At 45.7% G+C, this 22,705-nt stretch overlaps 1 protein-coding gene across 1 annotated transcript in view; it reads right to left on the bottom strand.

Annotated features, from left to right (window-relative positions):
- LOC142583361 (FAST kinase domain-containing protein 1, mitochondrial-like) overlaps window positions 1-22,705 on the bottom strand; it is a 67,072-nt gene that overhangs the window by 37,969 nt on the left and 6,398 nt on the right. The window contains exons 2-4 of the mRNA XM_075693788.1: window positions 20,067-21,514; window positions 3,944-4,183; window positions 1,255-1,391 (exon numbers count right to left, since the gene is read on the bottom strand). Of these exons, the coding sequence (XP_075549903.1) occupies window positions 1,255-1,391; window positions 3,944-4,183; window positions 20,067-21,514 (1,825 nt within the window). The remainder of the gene's footprint in view (window positions 1-1,254; window positions 1,392-3,943; window positions 4,184-20,066; window positions 21,515-22,705) is intronic.

Genomic DNA, 22,705 nt, shown 5'->3' with positions numbered 1-22,705 from the left:
AGTGTAGGTATACAATGCTTGTATTACAAGCGGGGTTAGAAATGTATTCCAAGCCATCCAAACTTTACGCTTTTGAAGTAAATCAAGAGCAGTGTCTTTTGCTCTTGCATCTTTATTTGCCACTCACTTTGAAGCAGCAGCTTGTTACATTTCTGACCCAGTAGTGTTCCTCGGTGTGGTCACTATATGATAGCTCCCGGATGTGCTCAGCTGTGGCAGCTTTGTTCTTGCTGTGTACCAGGCTTGGAATGTAGATGTTCTGTACTTTGTAATAGCGTATAGCAAGAACTTATTATCACTCGTCACTCGCTTACTCTGTGTATCGTCATGAAACGTTCAGCCTGAAACATTCAAATACTGTTGGTGTAGTAGATTACCCACGCGCGGGCACATTGATTCAAGAGCGCACCTATTTACTTATTTTTTACATGTGAGCGATAGAGTGGGTGTAAGTTTAAGTGTGAGCTGGGCTGGATGTATGTGCATAGGTGCGAGAAACTTACTGTGCCAGGAAGTAATGCAAGACGCTAATTCTTTTTGTCACTGTGTAACGAACACTACTCACTCTTGCCGATGATCATGGGTTAAAGTCCTTACTTTGGAGGCTAGTGATCCAACATTAGTGGATGAGTGCATTTCTTTTATCCCTGAGGAAAGCCGTGCATCGGAAAAGGCCAGAAAAACAGGTAGTCCTGGTGTAGCACCAGTTCATGAACTTGACCACACAGGCACACTCCATTGTTTATTATGCCAGCAACTATTCTTGCAGTCAACTAATGCACATGCTTTTTCTATACCGTTCCACATTTTGCAGCACAAATGGAGCAGTGTGTATAAGCGATCACCCAGTTGCAGTTCCGACGGCCGATCGCAGGGTAGCAGTGGTAATGGTTTCGCATTTGCTTGCTTTTGCTTGAGGCAACATGTGGCACGGAGGCTGAAAGCACCATCATGTTCTTTTAGAGCAAACTACTCCACGAAAAGGGTCTATAGCTATATTCTACTAAATGAATTGGGCTAGCTTTACTTTTTGCTCGCACTAGCCTTGTAGCTTGATGTGACAAAAAAACTGCTAAGCTTGGTAGGAAACAAAATTCAAGAATTGTTTTAGGCACCAAATAAAAACATAACGGTTTTAAATTGCTTGAAAATTGCATTTGGAATGTTTTAAAGGTTCCAAGGTCTGCTAAAAGCCTGGCAATAGCCAGAATGTCATCACATGCATTAAGGCAATCATGACTTCAGTCTACATACCGTTCAGCTCACGGTCGAGACGTTCCATGAAGGGCAGAGCGAAAATACGGTGGATCAAGTCACTCTCCAGGCACTGGAAGAAGCCCAGGGCCACTGCCACCTCAAGCACTTCCAAAGTGGGCAGGTCGTTAAAGTTCCTGAAACATAAACCTTGCTTTGTAAGAGTTTCACAAGGATGGATGATTCGTGGAATTAGACACAACCATGCTACCTTGAAGACCACTCACTTGATGCACCTGCAAAACAGTAACGTTTGTCTTGCTCAAGGTAGTGATTATACAGCCAAAAGCACAGTGAAACTATGCTAACAGTGCTCAAAATCCGGAGAATAAAGAAAGCACAAAATGCGCAGTCGCGACAACTGCCAGCTGGCATGCTCTTGTGTCAAGCAAAATGGCGCCATCCACGGCATAGGCGGAGAGTTTTAATTTTTCCGGCAGGGCTGGGGCCCGACCAGCTTTCTGAATCCCCCCCTCCACACGCATGTATAATATATATATATATATATAAGAGAAAAATGTATCTGGATCCGGGCAAATATATACAGTGAAGCAGATGCGCGTGTGAAGCGATTTATTGAAGTTTCGGCCGGGGTCCGACCTTCATCAGAATACAATGTAGGTACACTTTATATACATGTGCATATCAACCAGATGAAAATATGTTTACATAAAAAGAAAATGTGCAAACAGAATGCGTGTCAATCGTCCTGACGAACAGTTGATACATGCCTAAGCAGATGGCGTTTGCATACACATCATTTCAAGATACATATGTTGAAATGATGTGTTTGCAAATGCCATCTACCATCTATATACCATCAGTGTGCCCTTATTATCCATGAATTCGTAAGCTCCGTTGAACACCAGCCGAGAGAATGTGTTTGAATAGGTCTCCCTTTTGCAGCTACCTAGTACTGCTTCCATATTTATCACATCTTATGAGGCTTTCTTGATGACCGACGCCAGAATTCTATGTCAGACATGCGTTATCGTTGCCTTGAACTAATCTGATGGCTGTCTCAATCATGTAAGCACAGTATTTCACATAACCCCAAAGAAAGAAATCGAATGGACAGAGGTCAGGTGACCTAGCTGGACAATATATAGGCCCATGCCTTCCAATCTATTGTGCATAAAAAAACCGCATCCAGGCTGTTTCGTGCTCGGCATTGCCCAGGGGCACTCAGCGGCCCCCCCCCCCCTTTAATAAACTCAGGAGGGGGCTCGAGCCCCGGAGCCCCCCCCCTGTAGTTGGCGCCTATGATCCCCGGAGAACATGTCGAGCAGAGTTGCCATATCACAATCCAGCTCAACATTCAGTGCATGCCTGCGTGGACTGTGATGCGCAAAGGCGGTATGCTCAGGAGAGCGCTGTACATGGTTGTGATCGCAGTGGTGCTTAGTGGTTTAGCTCACTCCAGTTTGAAGCAATAGAGAAAAAAAATTATGTTATATGTGTGTGTCAAGAACCTGAACATAATGCAAGGTGCATTCTGAGGCCAGATGTTTTTGGAAGCGTTTCCATGCTAAAAAGTGGCACAGTGTGGAACAAGACAGAAGGACGAGAAAAAGATGCAGACAAGTGTGGGCACAGGTGGTCATGTATAGAATACCCTTGAGCTATGGCACTTGCTAGATGGGCAGGTGCCTAACGATCCCCAACGTGAACAGGCGAGCAATGGTCACAATTGAAAAAGAAGGTTTTTTTTTAGCCCAGCATTGCATTTTTTGCCCCGCACACAATGGTCATCTTTAGACACAGAGACGATTGCACTTCCATCCCTGTCGAAGCAACCAGCATAGCGTGTGGCAGTGGCTTTTTGATAGCTTGCATAAGCAAGCCATCAATCGCCCTATTGAAAAAAAAGAAAGAGTTGACATTTCCTGAGATTGTCAGCAAGCGCTGCAGGCGATTGTGATATCCTGTCAACACTTTTCATAGATCAGCTTGTTCCTTTTATTAGTTCTGATGTGTTTTTCTACTGATCTAACAATTTTTCTGTCTCTCTGTCATCATATAAACCCACATTTCAAGCAATTAATTTCAGTTGGCAGTAAGCGTTTGTCCACGTCTTTTTCTCGTCCTTGTGTACTGTTTCATGCTGCACCACTTTTTAAATGTAGAAAACCAGCTAGCCCAACCGACCACCCTTCTGATTCCCAAAGTGTGTGAGGAAATAGATTAGGATTAGAGTTAATTTCATGTTTCAATGTATAAAATGATGTGTTGTTAAAAAAGTAAGTGGAAAAACAGCATATTTTCACCACAACTTATGATGGCTGATATCTTGGACACGTGGCCATCCTCAGGGTTAATTACGAGGGCACGTGCCTTACAATGTCACTGGCTGCTACTATATTAGTAAACTACAATAGATGTCATAAAGTAATTAGTCAACTTCATTAGTCAAGTTCTGCCAATCAGTTCAATATGCATTTCAATTTCTCATGCCGGTAATGTCTGCCTCTTGTAATACAGCTCAATGAGCCTTGCTTGTTTTGAATTTTTTATATTATACCATTAGCATATCAGCATTTTACATCATGTTGATGATATCTCATATGAGTTGAACATTACATGTACTTTACTGTACCCCCCATTGTTGCTATGTATGACCTTGTTTGAGATTGCCAGTATTCTTAAATAAATAAATCTTGGTAAAGGAATGATAGAAGCTGCTTGTTACCTCAGAACGAAGGTGCTGACAACCTTTGCAAGTTGCTCTGCCTTGTCAGGAACCAGGCCACTGAGGAAGCACACATATGGCAGGTGGCACAAGGTGACGGGAAACAGCCATTCTGGCCTCTCCACTGCATGAGCCACCAGCCGGTTCAAGCAGTCAGGCAGCCATAGCCGCTCCTTGGTCAGTGTTTTGCAGAATGAAGCCAGAGATCGCGGAGACGCATTGTCCATCACGGAAGCGCATCTGCAGGTAAACACCAAGTCGGTGATGCTCACGATCTTTGAATGACGCGCGAGGCACCAATCACACACACACGCACAAAAAAGAGCCTTTGCAGATGTAAATAATTCGAGCAACTCATAGATCAAATAAGAGGAGAGTTGTATGGGGCAGTTCTCGCACACTTTCGAAATCCTAGTGATACGGTTTGCCCCGGCCCAAAATCTACTCAGGGCTTTGCAAATTATTCAATACCGTATTTACTTGCACAATACTCATGCGAAATTGGGGAGTGGAATAATTATGACAGGAAAATTTTCCCATGGAACATTCTAGGTGCTAAATGGAAAAAAAACTGGCTTGCCATCCCAGCCCTGCAAAAGTGGGTGTCCGGCGAAGCTGTTGAAAACCCCGACTACAACTGCTAAGGGGCAGATGTAATGCTTTGTTACTTTAGAGTAATGGTAATTTAGAGTAAGGGAAGTAATGGGAGTAATGGTATATATGAGAGCACGCCACCACTGGTAATACGGCCACTTCCTTTTCCCTTTGCTGCTCCTTGCATTCATGCTACTTTTAGGAGTACTAACTAACTAAGCGTTGCCTACCCATAGCGGTGCTGCAATCAGTTGCTATAGGCTGGTTCCTTTATATACAAAAGGCTGGTTATCTCAAGTCAAGCTGTCAAGCTGCCATCGCCGTGGCAGCTTGCGCAACAGTAATCTTCACCAGGAAATGTATGCGGGGTGCGCTATGTGCTTTGCATTGTTATCACGAGTGCCTTATCACCAATTATGTGGTTTTGATGCTTGTTTTGTGCTCGTTCTTTATTCAAATGAATGCTGTTCTTTATGTTGTATACGTGATTCCAAAGAGGGTATGCACTTTTCACTTCACTTTGCCAAGTGCTTGAAGCCTGCTCTTCACCTCCGTTGCGGGTCGGCCCGGTATTGCCCTACCTCCAAGATTGGCCCACATTTTCGCCCACGGACATGTATATGAAAAATGCCGACCAACGAGAGGATAACAGCTTCGCTGTAAAATAACAAATGAACTGGCTGTAAAATGTGGTTCTCACACGATCTACTGCAAACTCAACCAAAAAATTACTCCCAAATAGCATTTACCCTTGTAATAAGAGCACAGGTTCTACACAAGCAGAAAAGACCCTTCATTTGCAGGTGCCAGCTCAACTTTGAGTCATTAAACAAATGAATAAAGTAAAACTGGCCCAACATATTCAGAGTCAGTGTCAACACTTATGTCAGATGAAGCAGGCAACTATGTCTGCAGACGTTTTCAAGAGTGCAATGATTACTTTTGGAAAAAATTTCTCATTTCTGATGGCCAATATAGGAAGTGCGAGCATTTCGCAAGTAAATATGGTACATCCAGTGCAAATTCTTCACCATACCTGAGTCTGTTAAAATGCATCACTATATTTGAGCTTAGTACTTCTATACTATAAGCTATATTTGAAACGTGTTTGTGTATGCTGAACTGGCTCTGCCAGTGCCGGCATCCAGCTATGCATGTCGACGCCCTTTTTCTACGGTCACTTTGGGGCTCCAATGATAACTACTTTGCTGGCTCTTTTGAGGCTGAGATCCGATGCGACTTCAAGACTATGTTTAACTTGTGTATCTACCAATGCAAAAGTAATCATTGCAGGTGATTTCAATTTGCCGAATGTCCTTTGGGAGTGGCTTCAGTTAGGCACAATTGATGCTAAACACTGTGAGGCTGTGCTGGACATTATATTTAATCATTATCTCACACAAATCGTTAAACATACAAGGATAGAAACAAAGTTGGATTTGGTTTTTATAAGAAGTAAAAGAACAGAATATGACATGTCTGTTAAGGAAGGGATTTCTGATCATGAGCTTGTCTTAGTTTCCTTAAAACAGCTCAGACCACTTAAAACATAAAAAAGTTGAACTATTTGTGTTAGAGATCTTTTCAAAAGCTTATGATGTAAGTATCTTAGACTATTTGGAAATGTCCTTAGACTCCATGAATACTTTGTTTAGCGAAAAAAACAGACACAAGAAAGACGACAGGACAAGGCGCTACACTCAACCTTATCTTGTTGTCTTTCTTGTGTCTGTTGTTTTGCGCTAAACAAAGTATTCATGGATTCGTACCAACTAGCCTGCCAACGCATTGTGCTGAACTGTCCTTAGACTCATTTGATGTGGAGAATGACATCAACACAGGGTGGACTAAGGTTAAGACTAACACATTGTCAACTATATTGCTTACAAAAGTTTGTTCTTCAAAAAAATAACATAGTCGGAAAGCACAGTCCCTGGATAAATCATGAGATTATCCAAATGAAACGTAAGATTAAATGTAGAAAATGCAAGTGAGATAAGGATCCAAATTAAACATCGCACTTTTCTTTGATGCCTAAACACAAGTCAGTGGCAGCAAAAGAAGGATACTTTTCAGAAAAGCTCACGCAAATTATGAAAACTTTCCCACAGCATTTTTGGCATCAGCTCTCACCCGCGTATAAAAAAATGAGGTTCAGTAAAATGGATGATTGTGTTATTACTGACCAATCAGAAATCGCCAACAGATGCAATTTAAGATTATGGGGTTTAACATGCCAAAACCACTTTCTGATTATGAGGCACGCCGTAGTGGAGGACTCCGGAAATTTTGACCACCTGGGTTTCTTTAATGTGCACCTAAATCTAAGTACACGGGTGTTTTCGCATTTCGCTCCCATCGAAATGCGGCTGCCGTGGCCGGAATTCGATCCCACGACCTCGTGCTCAGCAGCCTAACACCATAGCCACTGAGTAACCATGGCGGGTATCCAACAGATGCCATGCTTATCTTCATTCTGTGTTCAGTCTTCCTGCCTCGTTGCATCCTAATTCCAGTGCAGGATGGTCTGCACTGCAATCTGTCATGCCAGGTGTTGTTTTGTCTGAACAAAGTATATTTTCTCTCATACATAATTTAGACAAGAAAAAGTTACCTGGCCCTGATTCTATTCCTAATGAGTTTCAAAGGCGATACGCAGAATGGGTTGCTAAATATCTACTTGCCATATTTAAAGCATCTTTACAGTACCATTGCTTACCGATTGGCTACAGGCTAGAATAGTAACAGCACACAAATCTGGAAACAAGTGCATTCCTGATAATTATAGACCTATTTCTAGCACTTGCACCTATTGCAAAATACTTGAGCATGTCTTGGCAAAGTGCTTATCCAAACATCTTGAGGACACCAAAAAGCTAATTCCCATTCAAACAGAGATCAAGTAGATGCAATTAGCTTGAACATGTCTAAAGCATACGACCATGTTCCACATGAAGAGCTTGGTAATAAGCTGTTTGACTTTGGTGTAAACAGAAATACTGTTTAGTGGATAAAAGCACACCTCACTAACAGAACTCAGTTTGTGAAGGTAAATGGCACAAAATCTGACGTATTGGGGGCACCCTCATGTGTCCATCAGGAGTCTGTGCTAGGTGCCACATTATTTTTATGCTACATCAATGACACTGCAGTTTCCATCCTGCCCCATGTTACAGTCCAGCTATTCATCGATTATTAATTTAGTCGGTTATTTCAAAGCAAGAAGACCAGTGCACACTAGATTCTGCATTGAACACTATTAATCAATGGTGCACAGCATACAAAATGAGAATTAATTATGCAAAAACTTCATATATTACAATTACAAACAAAACCAAAGATGTTTTTTTTATTATTATAATATGACTGGGTGGTCTTTAACATGTGTCAACCATTCCAAATATTTAGGTGTCACTACATCTTCAAATCTAAACTGGCATACACACATCAATAACATATGCTCAAAAGCCAAAATGAAGTTGTGGTTCATCAGAAGAAAATTGAAGCTTGCTTCTAGAAAAGTAAAAGTAACTGCCTATCTCACGCTGGTACGTCTAACATTGGAATATGCGAGCGTCGTATGGGATCCACATCAGACAAACCAAGTTGATAAGGTCAAAAAAGTTTAGAGAAGGGCGGCTAGGTTCATTCTATCTAGATATAAATTTACAGATTCAGTGACTGACATGCTCCGTGAGCTAAACTTACTTTCACTTTCAAACTGAAGAAAGGTCACCAGGCTAAAATTTCTCTATCTTTTGCGCAATAATCTCTTCAACCTAAACACAAGCCCCTACTTGAGGAGCGTTCCTCGAGAACTGTGTGAACTTCTCGCAAAGATCAGATTACACGCATGAAGGCCTGAATTGCCTCCTTTAAGTGCTTTCTTTCCAAGAACAATAGCTTTTACAAGCAGATAATCTGCTCAATTTCGAACATTGTTTGTCCCGTTACTTATCGGAATAGAAATTTTTGTAATTTTTTTTCCCATACCGTTATGAGTATTTGTCGGAAAATCTGTTGTACTTGCGGCCTGTATCCACACAGCCGCTGGGCGATTTTGTTATGGTGGTTGTTGCTTTCTACTTGATTGAACTAGGTTTGCATAAAAGTTTGTACTTGTGGTTGTGTACATTTGTTGAGTTGTATTGTCTGCGTTCACCCTGTGATGGCCTTACAACTGACAGTATTAATGAATAATTAAAAAAAAATTACTATTCACAGCCTTTTATTCTCTACTTCCTGCCCGGTGTCAATAGAGGCCTACACCGACAAAAGGTGGTTGTCATTTCCATGACCAACCACTCTGATAAAGAAGCAAGGACACACCAGCAACTCATGGTATCTCCAGCTGGCCGCATCATGCAGAGGGCACCATCGTCGGAGAAAAATTGCGCTTCCTAAACTTCCCCAAGAGCCACGTCAATACTTCTACCAATCTTCGCGACTGTTGGTTTAAATGACACCACTTTCAAATGCGAACAAAAAATTTTAAAATCCTCGGTAATTATTTTTTCTTCTAACCTTTACTGAACATCTAAACTACAACCAAACAAAACCAGAATTTCTTCGATCCTGTTTACTCACATTTTTGAAAATGCATTACTCTATGTTGCCAGTTGACAACTGCCATTTACATAATATGTATCACCTGTTTGCTGGTTCCGACCTATCCATTCTCTTAAAAATTTGCCTTCACACAATGCACACTCCTGCTCACCATCACAGGTGCGTATTGCATAACTCATGCAGAACGCATAGTTGCGAGTCAAGAACACCTACCCAATAATCTCTCTCGTCCTGTCTTGTTTTCGTGCACGATTTTTAGCTATGAGCACCTACCGTATCTACCAACTAGCCTAGTAGCCCATTTTACTACATTACGTGTTCTCTTAAAATGTGTCCCATTTATCATGCTTCAACGTACTGAAACATGCATCACCAACTGGCCCAAAATTCTACTATTCTGAAGTCTTAAAACTAGCTGCCTCCTTTCATTAATGTAAGATGAACATGCAATACATGGGCAGTTAACAGTACATTACCTACCTATTTCATTTTAAACATTATGGGCAAGCACAGGCAACTTCAAAAATCTAATAAAAAAGAAAACTTGAGATGGAGGTAACGCAGTAAAGCATTGCATAGGCACACAGGACACCACAAAGCCCACTGAATGTACAAATCCTGACCCCTAGACACAACTACATATGGAGAATCATTTTTGTGATAATGCCCATGCAAAATAAAACGGTCTGCAGTAGTATTACGCAATTAGCAGCCAAGAAAACTTCTATATTTCTCCAAGCATCGCGAGTTTGTCAAACGGAGGCGCATGAAAGTTTCCTTTCTTGTTTTCTTCGAACCTATTTCAATCAGTTGATGAAGCTCCAAACCTGTTCAAACCATTATTATTTTCACTCCTGAGCTGAACCTGAGCCAAGCCAAAAAGCATGAACTCAAACCCAAACCAAACACGAGAAGATTTCAGCACGTACGACATCCTGGATGACAGTGCCCAAATGCTACTTGCTTCTTTTATTCTTGGTTACACTATATCCTAAGCAATTTAGCACTCTGCTTATATCTCTGCTGTATCTTAAAAATTTATCTATGCCTGTAATCATACCAGCCTCATCTCTTCCCTGTTTTTTTTTTTTTGTTTTACACCAAGACTCGTACCATCTCTGGTGATCCGCACCACCGACCAGTTAGCGCTCTAAAATGCCTTGAACACCCGCACTTCTGTGAAGTAGATCTTCCACCCTATTCTAGGTGAACGATTATTTTCACATTCCGTCACTAGGTGCTGAATGGTGCCCAGGTTTTACTGTGACCGCAGTTACGCGTGTTGTGACCGGGGTCTGAAGATTTGTGGTATCCATTCAGCGTGGAGGAGTAAGGGAACGTGGGGCTGGGCCCAATATCCAAGACGTTTAAACACATGCATTTACATTACATTATGCGCAAGAGTTATGCAAGAAGTACAGAAAAATAACAAGTTCCTGATAAAATTCTAGCAGTCAATCTCTCCGAGTGTTTGTCTTTCTTTTTAACCCTTACATTGTCATTTTCCAGTCGCCTTCCTCCAATCCGGCATCAGGAGACAGGTAACATCATGTCCCACCAATTCGGAGGTTGGTAGCCCTTACCCTCTGAAGAGAGCTACACACATCACTGTGCACAAACAGGGGAGGACGGAGATACACTGGCTCCTTCTCCAGCACGGACACAGTAGTTTAGATGGATGAGCAGAACCCTACTGGTGGCCATTAATCATCCCAGTTGAGGACGGCTTTGATGAGGTCGTTGGCTCGTTCACCATTATCAGTTCTTTGTGACTGACTGTTGCCGTGGAGTAAACGGCTGACCAGAACAAGTGCTACAAAGCGGCTTTGCCTTATCCATCCATTTGTCCATTCCGTTATTCTAATGATGACTGAAAAGCTTGCGGCCCTTTATACGAAATGTCTCACAACTGCAAGGGTCCCAGAGAACTGGAAGAATGCCAACATTATACTAATCGACAAAAAGGGAGACATTAAAGAGTTGAAAAATTATAGGCCCATTAGCTTACTTCCAGTATTGTATAAAACATTCACCAAGATAATTTCCAATAAAATAAGGGCAACACTTGACTTAAACCAAGGGAACAGGCTGGCTTCAGAAAGGGATACTGTACGATGGGTCACATCCATGTCATTAATCAGGTAATTGAGAAATCCGCAGAGTACAATAAGCCTCTCTACATGGCTTTCATAGTTTACTAAAAGGAATTTGATTCAGTAGAGATACCAGCAGTCATAGAGGAATTACGTAATCAAGGAGTACAGGAGGCTTACGTAAACATCTTCGAAAATATCTACAAAGATTCCACAGCTACCCTAATTCTCCACAATAAGGAAGACATCTATAAAGAAAGGGGTCTGACAAGGAGACCCAAACTCTCCAATGCTATTCACTGCGTGCTTGGAAGAAGTATTCAAGCTATTAAACTGGAAAGGCTTAGGAGTAAGGATCAACGGCAAATATCTCAGCAGTCTTCGGTTTGCAGATGACACTGTCCTGTTCTACAGCACTAGGGACGAGTTACAACATATGATGGAGGACCTTAACAGGGAGAGTGTAACAGTGGGCTTGAAGATTAACATGACGAAAACAAAGGTAACGATCAATAGCCTGGCAAGGGAACAAGAGTTCAAGTTCACCAGTGAGCCTCTAGATTCTGTGAAGGAGCATGTTTACCTAGGTCAGTTAACCACAGGGAACCCTGATCATGAGAAGGAAATTCATAGAAGAATAAAAATGGGTTGGATCGCATACGGCAGACATTGTCAGCTCCTGACTGGAAGCTTACCATTATCACTGAAAAGGAAGGTGTACAATCAGTGCATTTTACTGGTGATTACATATGGGGCAGAAACTTGGAGATTGACAAAGAAGCTGGAGACCAAGTTAAGGACCACAGAAAAAGCGACGGAACAAAGAATGCTAGGCATAATGTTAACAGAAAGAAAGGGAGTAGTTTGGATCAGAAAACAAACGGGTATAGCTGACATTGTCACATGGTAGTGATGGTTGAGAAGGCAGCAAAACTGTGATTAACGAAACGAGATTTTTATTGGGCGAACTTGTGCCCTCAAAAACAGGCTACACTCAAAGAATGATGGTAGCGGCGAACATGATCGGCGGTCGTCGAAAATCTGATCAGCAGGTCAAGTGCGTCGGCTTTTATACAGCAGTCATCGAATGTTCCAGACTAATCGTTGGGACCCGCATGCCTTCCACAAAGTTCTACAACATTTGAGTCACGTGATGAAATCAGATAACACAGGGTTTCGGCGACAACAGACAGCGGACAGAAGCATCGATAACTTTCCAGAAACTTCGGATACATGCAGACGCGTCCCGCGCTGTGCGATAACATTTGTTAGGCGGCGAAACGTGGTCGCCCGTTAAATATAAGTACACATGTCAATACCCCCCTCTTAAATAGCATCGACCCGATGCTGTAAACAAACGAAAGTAATAAAAGAAAAGCACTCCTAGCAAAGAAAACAACAAAATAAGGAAGTTCGTCAACGTCCGTAGAGGGTTTAAGACGCACCACGTGGACCACTTCGGATCGTGCGCGACGTCACTGTGAATGCGAAATGCCATCTGGCACGACCTCATAGTCCAGTGCGCCAATACGTTGGATGACCTTGCAGGGTCCGAAATATCATCGCAGTGGTTTTTCACTGAGTCCTCGTCGGCGTATCGGGGTCCACACCCAAACACGGTCGCCGGGCTGGTACTCGACGAAGCGTCGTCGGAGGTTGTAGTGTCGGCTGTCGGTCCTCTGCTGGTTCTTGATCCGCAGGCGGGCGAGCTGCCGGGCTTCTTCGGCGCGCTGGAGGTAGGTAGCGACGTCAAGGTTCTCCTCGTCAGTGACGTGCGGCAGCATGGCGTTGAGCGTCGTCGTCGGGTTCCTGCCGTAGACCAGCTTGAACGCCGTGATCTGTGTTGTTTCTTGCACCGCCGTGTTGTAAGCGAATGTTACGTACGGCAGGATGGCATCCCAGGTCTTGTGTTCGACGTCGACGTACATCGCTAGCATGTCGGCGAGGGTCTTATTCACCCGCTCCGAAAGACCATTCGTCTGCGGGTGGTAGGCCGTTGTCCTCCTGTGCCTTGTCTGACTGTTTTTCAGAATGGCTTGAGTGAGCTCCGCTGTAAAGGCCGTTCCTCTGTTGGTGATGAGGACTTCTGGGGCGCCATGTCGCAGCAGGATGTTTTCGACAAAGAATTTCGCCACTTCGGCTGCACTACCTTTCGGCAGTGCTTTTGTTTCAGCGAAGCGGGTGAGGTACTCCGTCGGCACGACGATCCACTTATTTCTGGTTATTGACGTCGGAAAGGGTCCCAGCAAGTCCATCCCGATCTGCTGGAATGGTCGGCAAGGAGGCTCGATTGGCTGCAGTAATCCGGCTGGCCTTGTCGGCGGTGTCTTGCGTCGCTGACAGTCTCGGCATGTTCTGACATAACGGGCGACGTCGGCGGTCAGGCGCGGCCAATAATACTTTTCTTGTATCCTCGATAGTGTCCGGGAAAATCCGAGGTGTCCAGCGGTCGGATCGTCATGTAGGGCGTGCAATACTTCTGGACGAAGTCCTGACGGGACAACAAGAAGGTAATTGGCGCGGACTGGTGAGAAGTTCTTCTTCACGAGTAGATTGTTTTGAAGTGTGAAGGAAGATAATCCGTGCTTAAATGCCCTGGGGACAACGTCGGTGTGCCCTTCCAAATATTCGACGAGGCCTTTTAGCTCCGGGTCTGCCCATTGCTGTTCAGCGAAGTCTTCCGCGCTTATAATTCCAAGGAAGACGTCATCATTCTCGTCATCTTGCGGCGGCGGGTCAATGGGTGCGCGTGATAGGCAATCGGCATCGGAGTGTTTTCGTCCGGACTTGTAGGTTACAGTGATGTCGTATTCTTGTAGTCTGAGGCTCCACTGCGCCAGTCGTCCTGAAGGATCCTTTATATTCGCTAGCCAACACAATGCGTGATGGTCACTGACGACTTTGAATGGCCTGCCATAAAGATAAGGGCGAAATTTAGCTGTAGCCCAAACGATGGCGAGGCATTCCTTTTCGGTCGTAGACTAGTTGCCTTCCGCTTTTGACAGCGACCGGCTAGCGTAAGCTATCACCTGTTCGACTTCGTTTCTTCTCTGGACTAGAACGGCACCGAGGCCTAGGCTACTGGCGTCAGCATGGATTTCTGTATCGGCGTACTCGTCGAAGTGCGCAAGTAACGGCGGCGACTGCATGCATCGTTTGAGTTCTTCAAATGCATCGGCCTGCGGCGTTTCCCACTTGAAGTCAACATCACATTTAGTTAGACATGTCAAAGGCTCGGCGATGCACGAAAAGTTCTTGACAAAGCGCCTGTAGTAGGCACACATGCCAAGGAATCTTCACACTGCCTTCTTGTTGATGGGTTGCGGGAACTGTGCGATGGCAGCTGTCTTTTGCAGGTCTGGACGGACACCAGATTTGCTGATTACGTGGCCTAGGAACAGAAGCTCATCGTAAGCGAAGTGGCATTTTTCCGGCTTCAGAGTAAGCCCTGACGACTTGATGGCCTCTAGTACTGTTGCAAGCCGCCTGAGGTGATCGTCGAAATTTCCAGCGAAGACGACGACGTCTTCCAAATAAACGAGACAGGTCTGCTACTTCAATCCTGCTAACACCGGGTCCATGACGCGCTGGAACGTTGCAGGCGCCGAGCACAGTCCGAATGGCATAACCTTGAACTCGTAGAGGCCGTCTGGGGTGATGAAGGCCGTCTTTTCGCGATCTCTTTCGTCGACTTCTATTTGCCAATAGTGAGACTTGAGGTCCATGGACGAGAAGTATTTAGCGTTGCAGAGCCGATCCAATGCGTCGTCTATCCGTGGGAGGGGGTTGACGTCCTTCTTCGTGATCTTGTTCAGACGACGATAATCGACGCAGAAACGTAGGGTTCCATCCTTTTTTTTTACCAGGATAACAGGGGATGCCCACGGGCTTTTCGACGGCTGGATGATGTCGTTACGCAGCATTTCGTCGACTTGTTCTCTTATAGCTGCAGATTCTCGCGGCGAAACTTGGTAAGGGCTCTGGCGGAGTGGTCGAGCACACTCCTCGGTGATTATGCGATGCTTGGCAACTGGTGTTTGTCGAATCCTCGATGACGTCGAAAAGCAGCCTTTGTATCGTCGGAGGAGACTTCTGAGCTGTTCTTCCTTAATCATGGGGAGACTTGGATTAATGTTGTAGTCTGGTTCGGGAACCATGGTCATCGGGGTAGATGCGGCGGAATCCGAGAGGACAAACGCTTTACTGGTTTCCAGAATTTCCTCGATGTACGCGATCGCTGTGCCCTTGTTGATGTGCTTGAACTCCTGGCTGAAGTTTGTCATCAACACTTCAGTTTTCCCTCCGTGCAGTCAAGCGATCCCTCTTGCGACGCAAATTTCACGGTCGAGCTGTTGACATTGGTCACCCTCGATGACGCCTTCTACGTCGGAAGGTGTTTTGGTGCCGACGGAAATGACAATGCTGGAGCGAGGCGGGATGCTATCTTGACTTTCGAGCACGCTTAAGGCATGGTGACTACGAGAGCTCTCCGGCGGTATCGCTTGATCTTCAGACAGGGTTATCGACTTCGACTTCAGGTCGATGACTGCGCCGTGTTGGTTTAAGAAGTCCATGCCGAGAATGACATCGCGAGAACATTGTTGGAGGATAACGAAGGTGGCAGGGTAAGTCCGGTCATGAACGCTAATTCTTGCCGTGCAGATTCCAGTCGGCGTAATCAGGTAATCAGGTGTTCTCCAGCGGTTCGAATTTGAGGGCCCCCCCATACAGTCTTAACCTTCTTCAACTGGGTGGCGATGTGTCCACTCATGACGGAGTAATCGGCCCCTGTGTCGACTAATGTGGTAACTGCATAGACGTCGACAAGCACGTTGAGGTCGGTGGTTCTTTGTCTTGCGTTACAGTTAGGTCTTGGCGTCGGATCACGGCTGTGTCGCGTTGACCTGTGGCTGGTATGGGACGTCGTCAGCTCGTCTTTTGTCATCGTACTTCGTACTTCGTACATCGTACTTCGTACATCGTACTTCATCGTACTTCACACTTCGTAGGGACGGCAGCGTGTCGGTATGCCGTCGAGGTAGTTTCTTCGGCGTCTTCGTCGGCGGCGGAGGATCTTCGTCAGTTTGACGAACAGCAACCGCACCTCCATCGGTTGCTGCTTTTAGTTTTCCGGATATGGACTCGCTGACCGGCCCCGGGCTGGGCCAGTGTATGGACGGCGTTGCGGCGACAGGTAGCGGCCTGGTGACGGCGAATGGGACGGTTGTCGAGAGTCGCACTGAGTGGCGGCTAGGTAATCGGCGATGTCACGTGGGCGCTCCCCAAGCTGTGGATGCGGCGCGTTGACGGCGAGCCCTCTCAGTCCCAAGTCGCGGTATTGGCATCGGCGGTACACATGGCCGGCTTCTCCGCAGTGATAGCAGAGCGGGCGATGGTCGGGGGCTCACCAAATGTCCATCTTCCTCGCGTAGCGGCGCTGGGCGACGGGCGGGCGGGCTGGCGGTGGTGGACGACGGAATTGCGGCGTCATAGGGCCCTGGCGGGGTCGTGGAGGTGTGCCTTGACGTCGGGCGACGGCGGCGTAGGACATAGCTTCTGGCTGCAGCTGCGGTGATTCTGGTTGCAGCTCAGGAACTCCAAGCGATCTCTCAAGCTCATCTTTGACGATTTCGGCGATTGAGGCTACTTGAGGCTGCGACCTGGGGTACAACTTCTGAAGCTCTTCCCGTACGACCACTCTGATAGTCTCGCGCACATCGTCGGTGTCCAGTGATTGAATTCCTGCGTAATTGGTAGAGGTCGTGCGGCGGTTGAATTGCCGGTTCCGCATTTCGAGTGTCTTCTCGATGCCGGTGGCCTCGCGAAGGAACTCTCCTATGGTCTTCGGTGGGCTTCGTATCATTGCGCCGAAAAGTTCTTCCTTCACACCCCGCATGAGAAGGCGGACTTTCTTCTCCTCGGGCATATCCGGGTCGGCGTGGCGGAACAGACGGTTCATTTCTTCTGTGAATATGGCAACGTTCTCGTTAGGTAGCTGCACTCGGGTGTCCAGCATGGCTTCTGCCCTTTCCTTGCGCAGTGTGCTCGTAAAGATGCGCAGGAAGCCGCTCCGGAACAGGTCCCATGTTGTCAAGGTCGACTCCCGTTTCTCGAACCACGTTCTAAGGCAAAGTACACATGCCGCAGCTTGTCATCAGAGTCCCAGTTGTTGAAAGCCGCGATTCATTCGTAGGTCTCCAGCCATGATTCCGGGTCTTCAGTCGCTGCTCCATGGAAGGTCGGTGGGTCCCGAGGTTGTTGTAGGATAACGGGGGTCACTGGGGCAGCCATTGGGGTTGTTTTGACTACGATCTTCTTTGTCGTCTCAGGTAGAAGTCCGTGCTCTGGGGGCAGTCCTTGCAGTCTGCGGCTAGCACGCTGGTCTTGGGCGATGTTGGTTTTGTCCTCGGGCTTCGGGCTTGGATCGTGGCTTTGCGGGGGCATTCGGTACATGAACGCACTAGCACCTCCACCAATGTCACATGGTAGTGACGGTTGAGAAGGCAGCAAAACTGTGATTAATGAAACAAGATTTTTATTGGGCAAACTTGTGCCCTCAAGAACAGGCTACACTCAAAGAATGATGGTAGCGGCGAACACGATCGGCGGTCGTCGAAAATCTGATCAGCGGGTCAAGTGCGTCGGCTTTTATACAGCAGTCATCGAATGTTCCAGACTAATCGTTGGGACCCGCATGCCTTCCACAAAGTTCTACAACATTTGAGTCACGTGATGAAATCAGATAACACAGGGTTTCGGCGACAACAGACAGCGGACAGAAGCATCGATAACTTTCCAGAAACTTCGGATACATGCAGACGCGTCCCGCGCTGTGCGATAACATTTGTTAGGCGGCGAAACGTGGTCGCCCGTTAAATATAAGTACACGTGTCAATATTATAATTGGCATTAAGAGAAAAAATGGAGCTGGGCAGGTCACGTAATGCGTAGGTTAGATAACCGGTGGACCATTAGGGTTACAGAATGGTTGCCAAGAGAAGGAAAATGTAGTCAATGACGACAAAAGACTAGATGGGGTGATGAAATTAAGAAATTTGCAGGTGCAAGTTGGAATCGGTTGGCGCAGGACAGGCGTAATTGGAGATTGCAGGGAGAGGCCTTCGTCCTGCAGTGGACTTTAGATAGGCTGATGATGGCGATAAAGAATTATGACTGTTGTCATCATCAACGTTACCTTGTTGTTGTCAGGCCACCTTCTTATTGTGAGTTTTACTATCACAATAGGGTCGAAAAAAAAATAAAACACTTCGCTCACAAGTGCCACCACTGGGCTACGAGGCCATGTTCCCACAGCAATGTTTACCTATGATGCGGATGCGTTAAGCACTGCTGCTATCCCGCAACAATATCATACATACAATTGCGCTTGGTAATTAGAGCAAGGTATTGCACTTTAAAAGCTCCAAGAGTGGTAGCGTCTGCACAAGTGTTTCGGAGGTCAGAACAACCCGTACAGTGGCAGATAAATATTTGCACACAAGCTGACCTCAACGAGATGCTGGTGTTTGTATGTCATTCTTTGTCATGCTCATGAAAACAGCTTCAGCAACACAAAAGTGGCGTACATGACAGTAAGCCTCATATGAAACACATAGTGACAATGCAGGATGCAGCAAGAATCAAGCAGCTAGTGGAAAACAATGTCAAAAGCATTGACAGCGTCACTGCCAACAACAGCATCACAAAAATGCCACATAGTTCTTCAATAGTAGCTCACACAATAGCCACCAAGAGTGCCGCTTTATCAGCACTGCAAATGTGCACGGGAAAAACTCTTTTGCTCAAATCTTGCGGGAGGCACTGCATCATTTCACTTGTGGCCTCAGTTAGTAGAGTTCTGCCCTCACAGTTCGAAAACCTGAGCCAGTAGTTTCAAAGTGACTCATGGAACCTGAAAGCAAAAAGCCTTTAACGGAACAGCTGCTGCATCACTAGCGACTGAATTCATTTGCACAAATGCTTTATATTTACTCAAACTTTATATTTCAAGGTTGTATCAAGTGCCACGCTGTCAGTGGATTACAAATTTGCATGCACATCAATGTTGTACCCTGCTTTGTGCCACTGGGGGCACAGACTTCCTTGCGCCATTCATCAAATGGCTTTTTTGTCTGTGCTTTTGACACCATGTAATGACACCAATAATGATGTTGAATAATCTGAACTGAAATGGACTTCCCATCTTAGCATGAGGGCTTACGCTTTAATAAGAATTGCTTTCAAGGAAATACATAGCAAAGCCAGCATGTAACACACGGTTTGGCTAGAGTCTTAACGCATACCACAGAAAGTGTATTGCTCACTGCGCATGACTTCGTCATTTTGACTCTCCAAGAGTCAACAGAATATACACACTAGTTGGAAATTCATATTAAAGCGATCGCAACACAGGAATGACAGAGGATGGATTACAGGTTATTGTCAGTTTCATAAATACAGCACATAATATACAGAAATTCACGAAGACATGACAACCAATTGTTAGACATGCGGGTAACAAATTAATAATGACAGTGTGAATCAGCAATAATGCAATTCCTGTCATTGTGCCTTCGTTAACCACGTGTCCTGGGATTGGAAGTCAGCTGTTCATTAATTCCTGCACATGCGTATATGCGAAACTGAAAATAAACCTTTAGGTATTATAAACCTGTTATTCATTCTTTGCAGTATTTGGTTCTCTGAAAGGGATGTCAGCCTAAAGCCTCCCTTTTCAAGCAATTTCTTGTATGCGATGGCGCAGTAGTGCCACTTTTCCCTAGTGGTAATTGTAGGAAGCTCAACAGGCGAGTGTCTCGAACACGTACTGCATGCACGAAAAGCAAATGACATGTAAAGTGGCTCACCTTGCAGCGACAGACTCCTTCAGCTGGATGTGATGACCCCTTGATGACCACAGCACTTTATTGCAGACAGCCAGCATGGTGAGCTCAGCTAGATTTTGCACTGTTTCCACTCTTCTGCGGACCTCCCCATGAATGTCAGTCTTCAAGTCCATGAGCATGGGGGAAAGAGCAGTCCTCCTTAGCAATGTAACTGATGGCCGTTCCGCTGCCTTCAGGCCAAGGGAGAGTTCTAATAGAGACCAGATTTGAAACCGACCTGGCAATGAACCGAGTCGGCTCATGTTTTCAGGGCTCAGCTCTGATGGTCTGAACGTTAGCATGAATTGTGCTGCCAGAGCTAGCGTTCCGAGTTTCCACGAGCTCTCCAATTCTTCTCTGCTCCACTCCAGCACAACAGACTCGAAAGGCTCGCTACGAAAGCGTGTCTGCTGGTAGCAAGAAAAGTAACGCCTTATGAGTATCACCAGCGATGGGTTGGACAGGTCTGCCGCTAAGTTCCAGAAAGTGGTCAACAAATCGAAACTGGTGATGGGAAGCCGTGTGACGATGTCTGCAAAGTCCACGACACTGCGGTGCGAGAGGCCGGTTGCCAAAAACTTGCGAAGAGAACTTTCAAGCTGCTGGCGTTCTGGCTGCTGCAGCCGAGGGCCCATGATGAGAGAATGCGCAGCCGACACAGACGGTGCTTGCTCGTAGAGCTGGCGCGCTCGTTCCCTGATCAACCTTAATGTGTTGCTAGCATTGCAATGAGCGTCAGCTACGACGTCAGCAAGAGATGCAAGGTCCTTCGTGTCCAAAGACGCTATCAGTGGGTCGACATATGTGAGGACTTTGGACATACAACTGTCACAGAAACTGTGTTGAGGCTCATGACGGATGACTGGTAAGCTACGGAGAAGTGTGTGAGCATGTGATGCAGGGGTTAGAATCTCGGAGGCCTTACTACAGAAAGCAGCAATGAGAGATGGTGATGATAGGCGCAGTAGACGCCTCAGCGAAATTGCAGCATACTTGAGCTCCTGCTCTGTCCTGCAGGACGGAAGCAACTCCTGTAACCGCGAGACAGCAAGACACTGATATGCAAGACTGACATTCCTAGATTGGTTTAGGCTCACAATGAACCGTGAAAGATCTTGGATGTTAAAGGACGAGCACCGTGAGGCGGCTTCGCTAAGCAGTGCATGATAAACGGGAATTGAAGGTTCTTGAAAGAGCCTCTTCAGTGACACCAGCACGGCTGTGAGGCAGCTGTTGCTAAGTGAACGACACTCACGATGAAGCTGATCTGCCAAAGCACTGAAGCCTGGCGAGGAAAATGCTGCTGCTGTATCAAAGGTCTCGTTCCTGGAGTCTGAGACTTTCTTGAGATCCCACAGGGTGACGACAGCTTGCGCAGCATACACCAGTGGACATGGCATCCCAAGCATGGATACACATGAAAACAGCTCCTAAAAAGAAACAGTGAGGAATGGTGAAGAGAAGGAAACGAAAAGAGAAAAACAAGCAAACAGGCTAAATGCACTGCCTCAGCAAACACGAGAGCTTGAGACTCAGCCTTATACCTCCGAATCTGTAAACATAAAAATTTGTAAAATCACTGGACATGACATTGAATTGGGGGGGGGGGAGGGGGAGGAGATGGTACACAACCTTTTTTTTTTTCAATCTTGCTACGAACAAGCCTTGTGAGAAATACGCACACACTTCAAGTAAAAGCTTTTACCTTTATACGCTACACACAAGCAACAGATAACTTGGAACAGCAGCACACAAGGACACATAGTTTTCAGATCACTTTACCAGCAAATTTGATGCAGCCGATTACGCTTTTTTCAGGGGCTTGCTCAAGGCAGCTGCCGCTCTGATGCCTTTTGACCATTTAGAAAACTTCCAATGGAACATTCGGACACCGATGGGCAAATCTTTTTCGGTCACAGAATTTACTTTTCACAAAATTTGACACAACCTCCATAAAGATGGGAAACTAGCGCAAAGGTGTAAACTTGACAAATAATTCGGGAAGATTGGCGGTCATGCAGCCTCCACGATTTAACGCGAGATTATAATGTATGTAAAAATATGCTACGCTTCTGACATAATGCAAAATGAAATCAAAGCATCAGCGTACTGTAGGATTTGAGTGTATCGTGGTCTCGGAGTCTCGCATCACACAGAGGCTTGCGTTCTAGCCTATGCCGCTGGTGCATTTCAAAAAGGTAGCTGGCCTACGATACCCGGGCATCACAAGGAGACTAAGCGGGCCCATACCATTGTGCATAATTTTTGCATAATTTTGTTGACCAAAGTTGCCAACTTGTTGATAAGTATGAGGTCGGGAGTTTGGAAGATTAGAACAGGTGGCTTAGTAATATGGGGGAAAAAGGGCAAACTTATTTTACAGAAAAAGGCATACTTGTACTGGCGGGATCATCGAGCATAGTACACACAGCATGCAGCTACAGGCTACATATCAGAGTAGACTACATCATTCTGGGAGAACACACTCCACACTCTGATGATATCTCCTAGAAAGCCTTTGTCTTCCCTAAATCACTCGCTAGGGAAACAGGCAATGTTCCAATCAACCACCCCAGTGGTTCATATCAGCAAAGCCTCTGAGGAGAAAAGAGAGAGAAAGC

This window comes from Dermacentor variabilis, chromosome 5 (genome assembly GCF_050947875.1).
Source record: "Dermacentor variabilis isolate Ectoservices chromosome 5, ASM5094787v1, whole genome shotgun sequence".
Classification (NCBI taxonomy): domain Eukaryota; kingdom Metazoa; phylum Arthropoda; class Arachnida; order Ixodida; family Ixodidae; genus Dermacentor; species Dermacentor variabilis.
This window is presented reverse-complemented; position numbering and strand designations above follow the sequence as displayed.